We start from the raw sequence: 16,085 nt of genomic DNA on the forward strand, positions 1-16,085 counted from the left end.
CTGACTGTGACCAAAAAAAAACCCAAAAAACCCTCAACAAAAAACCCAAAGCACAACTCTGACCCTCAGTCTGAAAGGATGAACACAATAATCCCGTTTATGCTGCTTTTTGACCCCCTTTCTCTGACTTCCAGCACCCCTATCCTAAAAGAACCATAGACCAGAGGAGCACGGTGTATAAAGTGGGCAGTAGCCTGACAATTGAAAACGTCACCATGCAAGATGGAGGCCTGTACGTATGCAAAACGTTCAACGTGACGAGGCTGGAGGCCAACGTCACTGTCACGGTGTACGGTAAGTTTATCATCTCTAACCAATCTGTGAGAGTCGGCACCCAGCACCATCTTTTCAGGGAAACTTGAAAGAGTCCAAGACCGAGACACGTCTGAGGGCACGGCTTAACTGGGAGCTGAACTGTTTTGGAAAAACCTGGCACCAAGCGTGGTTGCTGATGCCCTGGAAAGCCCGGCCTGCCGGCATTCACGTGGACAAGAGATGCCTCAGGCACTGGTACGCGCTGCTCCAGGGGCAAGGCAGATGCTTATTCTCTGCTTTAAATGTCAAATCCTTCACCTGGAGACAGACCTTCCTGGCCACGGCTGAGGTCTGCAGGGGCCTACAGCAACAGCTTGTCACTCCATTTGGTTGTCTCCAGCTTCTCCAGATCTGTATTGCAACACAATCCAGGGCAGACACAAAGACCTGAGCGCTGTACTGAGGCAGATCTGCCACTTCTGTTCACTTCTCTTTCCAGACAAACCTTTCCTTTCGGTTTCGCATAAGAAAGGGCCTTACTACGAGATCACATCAGGACACAAGTCACTGAAACTGGCTGCCAAGGTGGACGCCTTCCCTCGCCCGACCGTCACCTGGTGAGTACCATCCGCTTGAGCAGAATCAGGAATATGCAACCTTCCTTTGGGCTCCTGTCCGGAACCGATCTTTGCTGTTCCTCACGATACAGATAAAAGACGAGAGCTGGGAATGCTCGTGGCTGTGGTCTCCCAGTTCAGCCAAGGGAGATGTGGCTCCTTTCTTCACTCTGTGAAGCTGGGCAAGCCATACCTCTTTCCCGTGCTATCCCACTCATGCAGAAAAGATCCCTACAGGAAAATGGGGGCTTTCACTTACCCTGGACACAGAACTGCTTGGAAGCTTCAAGTAGAAAGTGATCGTGGAAGGGTTGCCAGTTGACCAGCATTACTGGTGGTCAGCCTGCAAAGAGGCAGCGCGTAATAGAAAGCTGCAGAACACATTCTCAACATGAGAAATCGTTTCTTTTCATAACTTTTAAATAATTTTCTCCAGTCCTGTACCACCAGCAATGTCAGATCCTTGGAGACAATGCAGTGAAATAACACTAAATTCTCTGATGTTCAGTCAGATCAGTGAAATCAGTGCTTCCAGGAGATATTTTTAATTCCCCCCGTTACTTAGGAGGTGGAAGAAGTGAGGACCGTCTCCCTTTTCCCCCAGCAGGGCTTTGTTCTCGGAGCTCAGCGTGGGGCTGCCCGGGACCACCGGAGCTGCCTTCCCTGCGGGTCCAAGCTACAGCTGTTGATGTTGGAGGTCTCAGCGCAGTTGTTTAAACGCCTCCGTTCCAGAGTTCTCAGGCAGTAGGACACATGCCCCAGCTTCTCCTTCCACCAAGCCTAACGCTCTGTGTGTGGCAAAGTCTGGCCTATTTCATGTTCCTAACCCCAGTCTGCGTAGCAGAGTAGCGGTGATGAGGAGCCTGCTCATGCAGACTCTGCTATCCTGCTCTTACCTCGTGAAGATTCAAGGCTGTGGATTCCTCCCTGACTTTTCTATTGACCATAAATTCTCCAGATTACAGAAATTAGCCTTTTCAGAAACAGTAAAGAGTCACATATTGATACTGAAACACAATTCTGCTTAATTAATGTCTTGTTTTAAAGCTGATGACATACATTTCGGCTAACCTAGACTTAGTGTTGCACATCCAGCATAATTTGGGGGGCATCTAGAGGTACATTTCTGATCACAGTTGAGCATGTGAGAGACACTGCTCATTCCAATCCATTCAAATACATTTTTCTCTACCCACCCCCATTTGGGTAACAGTTAGGTCTCCTGAGGGCTAACATGCCTGCGTGCACATGCTGAGCCTTGATGGGACTTTCAAAACAGGTACAAAGACGGCAAACTGATCAAGGACAACCACACTTGCTATGAGTCGGATCCAGCGAAGTACAGACTGGGCATAAGAGATGTGAGACCAAAGCACGCTGGAAACTACACCATCGTCTTGAGCAATGCAAAATACGGCCTGTACAAGAACCTCACCATGCAGCTGGTGGTGACAGGTAAGGACTGGATGTTTATAATTACTTCTGCTGGGTTCTTTCTCATTTTTAACAGGACTTCAATTTTAATAGGAGTTAGGGAGGATACCTACTAGTTAGGGGGACAGTTTCCCAAAAGAAGCAATGGAATTTTTACTCCTTGAGATTAAAAACTAGCTTGGGCAAAGCACTGGAGAACATCTGCTGGGACAGGAAAAGTCCCCATAGGGCTGACGGAAGGAACTAGATAAGCTACCCTGTCTTTTATGTCTCTCCATCATCCTGCTACAGAAATACTTTCTAAGTCTGTATTTGATGTATTGTCACTTCTCTGCTGGGAGCACTTGAGAGGCAGGTTCATTTTCAGGGGAATCTGGAGAAAACCGAAACAAACTGTGGTGTGCGCTGGAGCAGGTTCACTTGACACAAAGGGAAAATAGATATTGGAATCACATTTATCAACCTCCCTTGCCAGGATAATGGAAGAAAGAGCCACATTGTCTCTTTGCACATCCACTGCCTCTTTTAAGCCATTGAATTTGGCAACAGAGATTGAATCACGAGGCCGAGTGGGAGTTCAGCAGAAGGTAGCTCTGCGTCCCTTTGTGTTTCCCAAGGTACACTCAGGCACCGAGACAGACAGTCATTGAGATGGGTTTGCTTTCTTTTCTGTGGTGAATTCTTTTCTCCTTATGTTCTTTACACCTAAAAATATTCTCATTTCTCCTGGTTTGTATACTTATGTACTGTTGCACCATTAACTTCCAGCATTTGTGTTTTCCTCTTTTCTCATTTAACCTTTCAGAAAGGAATAATCCCTAACAAACTCAGAACTTGTCACTTGGGCACATTTGGCTTATTAAAAATGCTAAGTAAGACACGGTATCTTAAACAACCTTAAATATGACATAAACTAAGGTGTGGAGAGAGCTAGGAACATGCTTATGGCCAGGTACTGCAGCTCAGCTGAGGAGGAGGAATGTGTTAAGCCGCGGTGATTTGCTCACTTGAGATTGTTTGTCCCTACAATGGTTTTGCCGTCTTGTTAAGAGACCGGAAACGTTCAAAGGAAGAGAAAATTAAGAATGATAATAAACTATCTTGTCAAGGTAAATATTGGTGTTTGCATGCCAGAGAGAATGTTTACTTGAAGAGCAGCCATTCCCCAAATAGGCATGGAAAAAACAAACAGACCGTGCTTGTATCAGCAAGATGCTATTTCAGGATTAAACCATCCCATGCTCTTAACGACAGTACGAGCCTTTCATCTTCAACGTATGTCCAAGAACGTGGTACTCTGCCCGTCACACACAGCGCATGCCCAGCACGGGGCTCACTGTGAGCCCTGCTGAGATCAGCCCAACAAAGACTTGGATCAGGAACAACAATCGAATTGCAAACCCACCATTTCTCAAGAGTCTGCAAAGTCCAGCAGCCGCAGGACTGGTACCGACTGGAGAAGGTCTCACATGGTGAAGCACAGGACAAACAAAGAGCAAGTGTTTCTGTTCTAGTAAAAGAAAGTCATCCCAGAAATGAGAGCAAGCAAAGGAAAATATCTGCCAAAGAGGGACACTGTTTTGAAGCTAAATGCTGCAAACTCTGAGGATTTGCCTTGGTTGCAGACAGGACTGACACTAAACACCTAGGAGATCTCCCTTGCCTTTGCCAGGCTCTTCTCTGGGGCATGACACGCTGTGTGTGAAGCACTCAGCCCAAGCAGAGGGTCATTCTCAGCCCAAGCAGAGGGTCACTTTGCTGCAATGCATGCGGGTAGAGACCAAAAAAGGTGGATTTTGCTCTTGAAGCTCATCCAACAGCAGCAAACTGCCTTTTTCCTTGTGCTTCCAGTTAGAGTAAAGGGACTGCTTCTTCAGATCTGGGCATCATGTGCTTTACTTTCCAAAATACTTCTGAAACTCCAAACTGCATGCAGATTGGAATTTTTCCCTTAATTCCTCAGCAAATAATCTGACACTTTATCTTGTCATCATAACCGATACCCTGGTATCGCACCTGAATAAATTCCATTGCCTGGAGCTTCACCAGACACTGAGACATGGAGAAGGAGGCCAAATCCCACTTCCCAGCCACTTTATGCAGGGATGACCTTGCCCACCACAAAACACAAGCACCCCAAGCTGGGAGGGCTGCGGAATGTCTCTGCTCAGAACCACAGGCAGACTGCAATTACCCAAACTGGAGTTTGAACACAGGGATTAGCAGGCTTGATGGAAAAATCCTCGTGGGCTTGCAAGTGAACACAGTGGTAGAAGCATCAGTTTTGCATCGTGTCTGAAAGGTGGAGCCTGCAAAATTCAGCACCTGAGAAGCCTCGTGCTGAGTGCACAGCCACGTACCACCTCCCTCTTACTGAGCAGCAACATTTCTTTTTGAGTAACAGCATTGCTCCCCAAAAGCCAGGGCCAACCCTTTACATTTCAGAGCTGCACCTGTGAAAGTGAGTGAGTTCTGATATACACTATTAAAGAGAGGAGGGAAAATTATTTAAATAGCCTTTTGAATGAGAAGATAAATGTCATTTGGATATGTTTTCTTTTGCTGCAAGGGGACATTGCATTAAAAAAAATTATAAGCAAGCATACAGCCCCCTCTCCGGTGAGTCTCTTCAAAATAATACATCTCTAACGTTCCTGAGCATCACAGAGAGTACCACTGGCAGTCAGCACGCTGTGGCAGACCCGTCAGCTGCCAATTTCAATTAGGTGCAGAGGAGTTAACAGTATCGTGAATTGTTGTCTGTGAACAGAGTATAAATAGCAGCAGGACTCATTCACCAAACTGCACGACATTAATTTCTGCAGTGTGTTTTACGCAATAATAGCGGCAGCAGAAGAGAACCCTTTAAGCAGGATGAGAGCAAGAGAAGAAGTCATGAGCGTGCAGGACAGGAGCTTCTCCGCAGTGCATCTCCTGACCTGCTGGAGGACCGGCACCGCTGCGCGCTCTCCTTGGAGTCACCTCCCGTAAACATAACCAGCAGCTATCACCATCAGTTCGGACATAAAGTGTACGCTGTATGTGCAAGGTATTCCACTCCATGGTAATTCATAAAATATTAGGAGCTATTTACCCCCCAAATTTGACATGCCGTAAAACTGACGAGTGCCTGCAGAGTGCAGAGCTATCAACCGTCCCAGCTCCACAGAGACAAGAAGGAGCAAAACGGACAAACAGCTCCCAGAGCCACAGGGTGGGAACTGACAGCAACGCCGGCCCAAGGCGAGGACCTGGTTGACAATGTACAGGAAGGAGGCACTCGGAGACATGCGAGTGCCTGGCATGGAAGAAAATCATGCTGCTATTCTGAAAATGTCTCCTTAAGAAGTGGCTTAGCTGTGCCTCTGGTCACCCGTGCTCCCGCTGCAGCTGGAATTTAATCCTGCAGGAGCACATCTCTCCCTTGTGGAGTCACCTTGGCTCGTGGTAGGACTCAGGTCCCCAGGAGGTAGCTGACTGCATTTTCAAAACACCCCTTCTTTACATATTTACACATCAAACCCTGTCCAAGAAGCGGCGGGTTGCTGTGGTCTTGTTTTGTTTGATTAAATTCTTATTGAGAAAAGCTCCAAGAAAATAATGTCCTGAAGAATTTGGAGGGGAGGGAGCAAGAGAAGGAACAATCCTCGCAAACAGCTGGTGGCTGCACATCTGAGCCAGCCAAGGAGGAGAAACGTGGGAGAAAAGAGTTATTCCAGGCTGGAGTACAAAGCTGTTTCAGAACAAAACATAAACAAAAAAAACTCAAATCTATTTCTGGGCAAGGAGGCTGCATTTCATTCTCACCCGCGCGCAAGTCATCTGCATGTATCCAAGTTCTTGCTGAGCCCTTTGTGGAGCAGTCAGCGTGCTCCGACCACCACGTTGCGAGTGAAGATTGTATTGAAGCATAAATTAATTCAAAAAATGAGATGAATAACCTCCTTCACCACTTTGCCTTTCTTCTTTGTCCCAAACTTTCTCTCCTGTACTCCCTGAAGGCTCTTCCAGCAAATATTGCTTTGGGTTCCAGCTGCTCTAGTCAATTGAAATTATATTCCGTCGTCGAGTCCTTGATCCCCCAAGCTCTTGTGTTGCATCTACGAGAAATGCAAGATTAAGCGCTAGAAATAGCCTCTGCCATAAGCAGCACTAATTCACAGGCTGCTTACGAATTCCCTCTCTCCTGGGCAAGGACTGGAAGAAAAGGGGTGCACGGAGAATTCACGTGCGCGTGGCCATGTGCTCCTTGTGATGTCAGCGAGGTGAGCCTCCGTTTGTCACCAGGGAGAGGGAGCTCCAGAGCACTTAATGATACACGCGTTGCCCGACTCTGTAGTCAGGCCAGCTCTTCATACTTGGTTTCAAATCAAAGGCAAAGGGAGTTCTGTGCCTGACCTACTTTGGCTCGCAAGGGATGAGCTGACATCAAAGGAGTCCCCAGTGATCTCCGTAGAAGTTAATAAATAGGCGGTGATCCAAGTGAACAATACCCCATCACCTCAACTGGACCCAGAAACAGTCTGAAAAAGGAACCAAGCCTTCGGGATGAGGTTAACACGTTTGGGCTATGCCAGCTCAGAGACAAAGAGCTCTTGGAGTGATGGATCTCATCTAAAGCCAGTTGAAGTCGTCTGTGCACGGAATGGCCTCTGGAATCTCCGAGCTGGACGCTGTTGCACTCTGAGAAACGTGAATTTCTTTGGATTATTAGTGCAGCCCAACTGACGTTTAGGTTAAAGGACTGAGCCAGGTACGAGAAGCAGGGCTACACAAAACTATCTACCTTCACCTTGCCTGCATGCCTCTGTACCCTGCCAGGACTGGTTTTCCTTTGTGTATCGTATCCATCTCCTGCGTAGCTCCTCGGAGCATGACCCATTCAGAGAAAGTCAAAATAGAAAAGCTCCGTGTCCTGGACCAGTCGAACAAATGATAACCCCAAAATACAACAGTCTGTCTCCACCGAACCGCTGTTCCCGTGTGCTCCTCCCTAGGCCCATAGCTCTGCTTTCTTCCTGGGTACTGGTAGCACTGGTGCTGGTGCAAGGGCAAAGAGATACAGAGCTCCAGTCGATCCTTCAAATCTCATTTATCAGACACAGGCAGGAGAGCTATTTCCACGTGGTCGGAAGTAGCCAAAGCGATTGTAGGAAGAGGAAGGTGGGGGCCTACTGGAGTTTGCCAGAAAAACGCAAAGCATTCCGCTCACATCTCTGCAGCGGCAATCTCTCTCTGACAGCCCTAAAAACCAAGGTGGCGGGGGGGGCAGTCAGACAGCAGCAGCACATGGTTTCCATGCTCTCAGTCACGCCTGCAGGTACGTTAACTCTTGTTTTTCTCTTTTGAAAAGCAGGCAAAGGGGGCAGAGACAAAAATCCTAGAGAACTGCCTGCTCTGCGACAAATTAAGCAGTTCATCCTTAGGCATTTGCTTTTGAACTCTGTTTAGCCACCAAAAATTAGACGGGGAGAGACAGACAAGAGAAAACGCTTTTTTTTCCCCAGGCTGGGTTGCATTGGGGTTGAATGGCAGATCTGGGAGAGGCGGCACAGGACTGGAAAAGACAGCTTTTCTCCTGCGAGGTGAAGACAGACACACGCAAAAGTGAGAGTGCGAGGTCAGAACAGACAAAACCAAGCTGCATGGCCATTTCAACAACAAAATTCCCCATAGGGCAGGTCAGGTGCCCTGTGATTTTTCTTAATATCTATTTATACAGCATCCAACTGCATCATTTCTCTGCCACGTGCTTCCACCCAGCTGGCATCCCCGGCCCGTACCAGCGGGGTACAACGGCGCGGCAGGGTGTGCGTGCCAGAGATTAGGCAGGCGGCCGATAATCGGTGACCCTAATTCCGTTCCTGGCCGTGGTATTGACTCACGGCGAGATTTTGGCCACTCATTTCGTCTTGGCATCGGCCTCCTCCAAGGTCCTGAGGGGACAATGCTGTGCACCCACTTCCCAGCAGCCTTGTATGCAGCGCTGCGCAAAATAAAACAGAACAGCAAACAGGACGAAACAAAAAACCATCCAGACAAAATCAGCTGGGGTCAAACGCAATGTTCTGTTCAGCCTGAAACAAAAGTTTTGTTTTCAGGTCATTTCACTGATTTTTTCTTTCTTTCCTTTTAACGAAAAAGGAAAAAAAAAGAACAAAAAACAAACAGAGATCGCTTGTAAGCCAAACACAGACAAAGCGGTTTTATTTGGGGGAAATTTCCTCCTCTTTTCCCTAGACTGTTTGACCAGTCCAAACCTGCATTAATGGGTTTCCTATCTACCTCACAGAACATGCACCTAGCTCAGCCTGCAGAGCTTACGCTCCCATTAAGTACCGTAGGAACATCAGATGAAAGACTCTAAAGTGCAAATTATTTTTGCTTTTGGGAACCAGAACGGATAAACAGAAAACAATTTGCCTCTCTATCAGTAGTTTTAATGAAGCCCCATGCCCAGCAAAGTACATGAGGTTGAGACTGAATGATTCACTGGACCACTCTGTGTTATTTTCATTACGTCCTTAATGTGGAAAGATTTTTTGAAACCCAATTTAAATGGTAGCGGGGAAGGTACGTAAAGAGCAGTTCAGTCAGAGGTCACTGAAAGTAAAGCAAAGTTTCTCTAAAAAAGGCAGGGAAACGTTCTGTGTGCTGTCCTCTGTGTCTGGATGCTCCTTTGGGCGACAAGCGTGCAACCCAGTAACAACACCCGCAATGAATTGGGGGCTGGAAGGGTCTCTTGCCAAGGGGTAACGCCAGAGAGGTAACGTCCTCATCCTTGGACGTATTATTTGCTCCTAACGCCACAAGCTAAAGCTACCACTAGGAAGGAAGGTGAGAGTTACATAATGCTGATCAATTTGACGTGTACAGTAAGTAGATTGCATTTCACGGCGCAGCAGCAGCACAGTCTTTAGTTATTCAGGTCAGCTCTCACAGCAGCAACCGCACCTCTGCAAAGCCAGCTGGGGATACAGTCACACTTTAAGCCAGAGAGGACGAAAACCCATTTATTTCGATACATTTCGAGCCATCTGAACATTGCGCGTTCCAAATGCAGCCAGAGACAAGAAAGCTTTTAAGGTTTGTTTGGCTTCTGCTTGAGAAAACTCAGCCTGGGGAGGGCGACGGCCAAGGGATGGGAGGCAGAGGCTGGAGGGAAGCAGGCAGATTCAGGCCAGGGGGAGTGGGAAGCAGGAAGTGGGATAGCAAGGGATACTTCACGTCAAGAATGAAGGGGATTTAAAGATTTCCCTGAACAGCTCGGTGCTACCATAGCAGGCAGGACTGCTGGCTGGAGGCAAGGCTCCATGAGAAGGTGTTCAGCGGGCCCAGGGGTAGGAGAGCAGAGGGTGCTGCAGGTCAGGCTCTCCACACAGTTGCGGCGCTTCAAGGAGAAGGGAGGACTCCGCACCGCGCTCGCTGGGGAGGCAAGGTGCACGGAAGGTCCACTTTTGTACTGCCAGTGGTCCAACACCTGCTAAAGCTCTCCCTTCCCAACACCTTTGGTTTCTGTTTGCTTCAAAACCAGCAATATGCATGGAGATGTTTGCGTGTTGCACTTTAGATGCATAATTTAAGGTGCAACTAGAAATAAACTTGGATTTTGGCACCGCTTACAAGGGGGTTCGTACCCCATGCCTCACCTCACACCTATGCAAGAGCCAAGACAAACAGGAGTCTGGGCATAATCCACCATGCTGCTTCGGAAGCAAGCACGAAAGAGAAAGCAAAGCGTTGTGTGGATGTGGGAGAGAGTTACCTGAGAACGACGCTACTCAGTGTACCTTAGGTCATCACTGGCTTTAGGCTAAAAACTCCTCACCACGCTGGTGTGGAGAGCCTTTTCCCAGGTGAGACTGCTGCAGATGCCAGCCCAGAAGTTTTCAGCCCAAGAAATGTCCCCCGCACGAGCACCCCACATTCCACATCACCAACCCGCAGGGCGCTGGCACCAGCGCCAACACCCTGACAAGCACAAAGAGGGCACGTTCCAAATTCTGGAAGGGCCGCGTCCCCACAGCGGTGGCGCCGCAGGAGCCATTTGCAGAATAACCCCTACCACCATTACAACCTTTGCAGGGAAAAAGAGGGAAACGCTTACAAAAATTGCTTCAATTTCTGAGTGTCATGCCCATGATTAGCTACGACCCCACACTAACTGTGTTCTAAGGAACTGTGAAAGAAATTATGGGGAGGCATTTTTAGCCAGCCCCTCAATTTTTAAGAAAATCATTCCTTAAGTCTCATAAATAATAATTATTTCAACTGATGAATCATTTTGACTCATGTTAGGTTTCAAGGAATAGTCAATAGTGCCATGCAATAAAGTAATCATGGAATTAAGAATTCATTCGTCACTCATGTATGTTCTTTTGAATTAGAACAAGTTGAAATTATTATTTCTTTTTCAGAAGGATGATTTAAATGACAGCCAGTGTGTTCATCATTTCACCAAGAGTACAGAAAAATCTCCTAATATTAAAAGATGGCAATCAAACCTTGTCCCCCATACTCTTTCACACACACAAATACACAAACACACCGTCTCCCTCCCCAAGAAAATACATCACTCGAGTGAACTGTCACATAACACTTGAGTAACCTTTCACACTGAACTTAGAGTGTCTCTCTCTCCAAGTGAAAATCATGCTTCTGAGGTCAGCCCAGACATGCCCAACAGAGGACTTGAGACTGAAAAGAAGAAGGCCCGAGATAATGAAAAATGTGCTTCTCTCTCCAGGGAGCTTTACAAAATTGTTTTTATGATCAGAAATAATTTACTGATGGGAATTGAGATGCCAGTTACAAGGAAATTCAACATTAGCCCCAGTAACTTGTCCTGTGAATTGCTCACAAATCTCAAAGCACTTGGTCAGCGATACGTTGCACAACCCAGAGCAACGTGGTGCAGGAAGCCCTGGGTCCAGGTTACAGAGGAGGATGTGAGTTTGAGAGACCCGAACCACAGTCTGAAGTCCCATCTGCTCCCTTTTTAATCTTCTCCTTCACGAAATGACAATCCTTCTCCCTGTCTGAAGGGACAGAGGAGTGAGGAGAGGATTTTTGGGGCCTGACAGAACATCATCTGCAGGCAGATGGGGAACAAGACTCAACTGAAGAGGATTGGAAAAGCAAAAGGGAACCCAAGAGCCAAACCAAACAAGGCCTGTCATTTGGGTTTTTCAAGTGAAACGTTAATCAGGAGTTAATTAAGGTTCTTTAAAGCAGCTGATGTTTTACTATAGCATGGAGTTAGGATACGGCTGAGCCAACTGCAGTCAATACCGCTTTCGTGAGACGGAGAAGGAAATGCTGATGTCTTTTCAGCAATGACGAGGTCAGAAGATCTTTCAGAGTCTGACCTGGCAGCCATGAGAAATGGAAAGTGGGGATCTCACCAAGACACAGGATCAGCCCGGTCAGTCCTCTCCTAGGAATACAGGGCTGGAAGGGTAAAGAGCTATTAAAAACAAGAGAGAAAGGGCTCAAGATTGATGAGGTGGGCAGCAGCTCATATTTACATATCTGGGGCCTCCTTGACAGCAGAAAAAATAAGTTAACCCGAAAAATAGAAATCTAATCTACATTCACTTCCCAACTTGTCAAAAGCCCTCAGCGTAAAGCAGCCACACTTGGCTGCACGGAGGTGTTCCTCAGAGGGACCCCGACCAATAAATCTGTTTGATTTCCTGTTATGAGAAGCAAAGAGATATGGTTAGGGATGGGCAAAGCTGTCTGCACAAGGGAAGAGCCTGTGCTTTCACCCCAAACTCAAACCCACCCTCTGCGAGGTTAGGAAGAGTTCAGTTCACTTTGGGGATTTTTTAGCATTATTTCTCATTTTCGCATGTTCCCGTGGGAGCTGGAAGGAGATGGGACAAAGCATTTCTTTCCTGCTGGCAACACGCAGCCCTGCAAGTGTCACACAAAAGTTTGTTCTTGAGAGATTTCCAGTCCAAGGGTGTGATCTTGCAGCCCCTCCAGATGTGAATAGTGCAGTGACATTTTTAATGGTTTCCCTGTTGGTGAGAATTTCTTGGCATTACTCTACAAGTGTTTCTCCCCATCACTTCTTCCTTGCTTTCTTCACCCCTCCACCCAGTGCATGTTACACATCAAGAGAAAAGGAAAGCGAAGTTTTCAGATCAAAAAGACTTTTTTTTTTCCACAACCCTCGGGAGAACCTGCACAATGGTACCAGTATTGCAGAGCAGCAGCTGGTTGATAAGGTTCCTCTCAGGAGGTGACATCAGAACTGGAATGCCATTTTGCCCACCAGTACATAGACTAACGGCCTGACCAACACAGGTTTCATGGAATGAATTTTCCAGAAGTACAGCAGCTCCACGACAGCACTTGAGAGCAATTAGGTAGCACTCCAATGTTTTTTCTGAAACACCACAACTAACACCCATGTTTCTGCGAGTGCACATTTTCAGTACCGCTGGTAATTTCCCTACAGCTCCAGGAGCCTCACTAAATCATCACTGAGTGACCACAGCACAAAGTTTCAACACCTTTGATGGAAACAGGACCATGACTATGGATGTAAATTTGCTCATTTGCCTTTTTTTCTGTTCTTTTTTTTTTTTTTCCTTTAGAGAGACCCAAAATCTATGAAAAGGAAACTGACTTTGATAAGATTGAGCGGGTGGAATTAAGAAGCAAACACAAAATCCAGTGCACTGCAAGCGGGAATCCTGACCCGAAGATCGAGTGGAAGTGGCAGCCCTGCAGCCTGGCAGACACTCTGTAAGTGGACATTCCTACAGATGAACATGGCGCTAAATAGTTTCAAATCAGTTTTTCTTTCCAGTACATCTTATTTGTCTTAGTTACAAACCACAAGCAGCGATTCCCCACCTAAAGATCTCAAGGGTTACCAGCCCAGCAGACATCCAGTTGTGTGTGGTTTTTTGGAGTTACAAGTACCTTCTGTATTACCAGAACTGGGTCAGAGAGTTTAAAGTGACTGAAGATCAGGCTTGAATTTCCTTTACTTGACCAGCAATGTCTCTCTGACTTACCAAGACCTTTTCTTACACCTCTTGGATACAGCCTACGTGGCTGACAAAAAAAAAACCAGATAGGTGCTTTCGGTAAAGAGCTAACACACTGTTTTTCCCCGTAAGAGCTATTGTCAGACAAACCTGCTAAAGGCTTGGCTTCCTTTAGTTTCCATATGGAATTTACGCCGCTTCCTAAGGGCTGGCTCCACTGGTGCACAGCGAGCAGGGGCTCTCACGGCAGCGGCTGCGTTGCAGGAGCTGGAAAAGCGAGCCGAGCCTTCGCGCCTCACCGAGGGCCCTTCTCTGCTGACGTCTCGAGGCAGGTGGAGGTGTGAAGACACAGAAGCAAGTCACTGGGTCAGGATCGTCAGAGAGGAATGGGGCGAGTTAAAGCACAAGATGCCTTTCGAGACTCGCTTTATATACGTAGACATTTTCTTTGCTCCTGCTGTTACATGAGCAGAGGGATCTACAGAGAGAGGTCTTGGCTGAGGTCTGGATGCCTCCCTGGCAGCCCCAGGGGACACACGGGAGCCATGTGTAACAATTCTGACGGCACTTCAGCTTTACCCTGCAACGAGAGGGCTCAAGTCAGGTTTTTCATCCATAAAAAAAAATGAAGGCAGGTCTAGGAAGCAAGAGAGAACATTCCTGGATGGACCCTTATTTTCTCACCGTTCCAAAGCTTTCGCAAATGCTGTGGCTGTCATAAGACAGGTGAAAATCACAGAAAAGCTCCTTTCCCAGGTTCTCCGCTGCAGCAGTTGCAGTGATGTGGGGTGATCTAGTCTGAGGTTGGGTCTAAAAACTGACCTTGTGTCCCTCCGCAAGGGATGCAGCCCGTTACCTCCTCCAGGCAGTGCCGCTGCTCCTGCTCGAATAAACCCGCAGAGATCTGCGGGCTTAGGTGGGGCTGTTGGCATCGCAGGTCAGCAGAAGGCAAGCAAGCTGCTGCTTCGGAGGTGTTCAACAAGACCAGGATGGAAACACCATAAGGAAAGAGGTTATACATTCTGCAGAAAAGCCACAGAGATGACCTGAAATCTTTTCCAGACCTTTCTGTCTACGGAGAGAGAATTGGTCACGAATGCCGAATTAAGCCAGATTCAAACCAGTGACCTGGTGGCAAAAGGCCTCATATAACCCCTGTTCCAGCTCTCTGACTCTCTGATCTTATCAATTTAAATACAATCGCAGAGTGCTGTCTACCTCTTCTGGCCTCTGGGGCAGCCTTATCTTTTCCAGCAGAAGCTGTAGGAGGATTCCTGTGGGAAATGACACAGACCTCGTTTCCTCCTGTTGTCTCACTTCCTCCCTCTCTCTCTCTCTCTCCCCCCTCCTCACCAGTGCTCTTTGAATCCCAGAACGCTATCATTGTTCCTTAGAGCTGGGATGTGATTTGCTTCCTTTGAGCTTTTTCCCTTCATCCTCAAGACAGCATTGTGCCTTGCAGGAAGTCGCTCAAGAGATCTTCTAATGAGGCTCTTTCGAGAGCTATGAACGCCCCCTCGACCCCGGGTGTCACCCGTGTGTCTTGCGCGGATTCGGCAAAGGCACAGCTCATTTATGGATTAGTTTTCTGCAGCATCGGCCCTTGGTCACCACTTGCAGAAATCCATATTCATTTTGCCTCCTGTGATCCTACTCTGCCACAGCGGGCTCAGAGGCCGTGGGGACCGGCGCTTTGTGTTGGAAAGCTGCGCAGACAGACAGACGTGCTCAGCAACGTTGACCTCCCCACTGTTCTGAATGACTGGCATTTGGAAGTCTGACATGCGCTGGCAGGGCTAAAAGAGCACTTAGGAAGCCACAGCTGCACTGAGTTGGAGTATAACTCATACCAGCCAGATTAAACTCACATGATTTAATTAGTCGTCCAGTATTTTCTGTTTTCAGTCTTCAGAAGGCTTGGGGAGTTCCCTTGCTGCTCATGTACTGATCTTTGTCCAGCTCTGTTAAGGTGCTTTGTAAATAATTCTGAAATATTGCGATGACGGAATACAGCAGTTTCACGAAGAGGTAACAATCTCCAGCAAAAATAGTTTTATGAATTTCTAAGACCTTAGAGTATTGTCTAGGAATGACGTTCTTGCTCTTCAATAACGCTCCCTGGGTTACCTGTGGGGAGCTGGGTTCTTGAACACCACCTTTGTTTTTCTACCTCCAGATGCAACCCCCAAGGGGAAAAGATTGTGGTCCGGGAGAACACGTTCATAGGCAACAAGATCAGAAGCATTGAAAACATAACCATGAACCACGGAGATAAAAGAAAGGTACGTGTCTGCCGAAAATCTAAGCAGTGATGTCATGGAATAGCAGCGGGCTTTACGGAGGGGACGCCGCGCTCACACGAGCTCTCTCCCCGCCGTTCCCAAGCTGCTGTGAGTTGTTAGCATGCTTCAAATTCCACAGCCCTGGGATCATTTTCAGATCTCCGCTGTTTATAAATGCCGGGATTCTGGCAATGATGTCACATACCCTGTTTAAAACTCTCCAAAGGCTCTTGGGTCAAAACCCTCTCTGTCTCCCTCAGTCTTGAGAAAGTGTAAGCCTGGCTCAGTGCAGGCGGGGTCCTGTGAAGCGCACACAACTGATAAGGACGCCGAGCTCATGAAAATGCTTAGCACTTAGAGAACGCTTTGTGCTGCCCAACCTTGCCTGCTCTCCCAGTAGCAAGAGTTAAATCGCTGTGTGATTTAAGAGACAGAGATAGCTGGCCTGATGTTCAGAGTGTGTGAGTGCCTGCAGTACCAGCCTGTTTCGG

The 16,085-nt window shown here is 47.5% G+C and overlaps 1 protein-coding gene across 2 annotated transcripts in view; it reads left to right on the forward strand.

Moving 5' to 3' along the window:
- LOC104477618 (vascular endothelial growth factor receptor kdr-like) overlaps nt 1-16,085 on the forward strand; it is a 120,278-nt gene that overhangs the window by 56,356 nt on the left and 47,837 nt on the right. For both annotated transcript variants that reach the window (XM_086756182.1, XM_086756183.1), the window contains exons 7-11: nt 135-294; nt 755-872; nt 2,152-2,327; nt 12,914-13,064; nt 15,489-15,594. In XM_086756182.1, coding sequence (XP_086612308.1) covers nt 135-294; nt 755-872; nt 2,152-2,327; nt 12,914-13,064; nt 15,489-15,594 — 711 coding nt within the window. The remainder of the gene's footprint in view (nt 1-134; nt 295-754; nt 873-2,151; nt 2,328-12,913; nt 13,065-15,488; nt 15,595-16,085) is intronic.

Source organism: Chlamydotis macqueenii, chromosome 11 (genome assembly GCF_036417535.1).
Source record: "Chlamydotis macqueenii isolate bChlMac1 chromosome 11, bChlMac1.mat, whole genome shotgun sequence".
NCBI classification, from domain to species: domain Eukaryota; kingdom Metazoa; phylum Chordata; class Aves; order Otidiformes; family Otididae; genus Chlamydotis; species Chlamydotis macqueenii.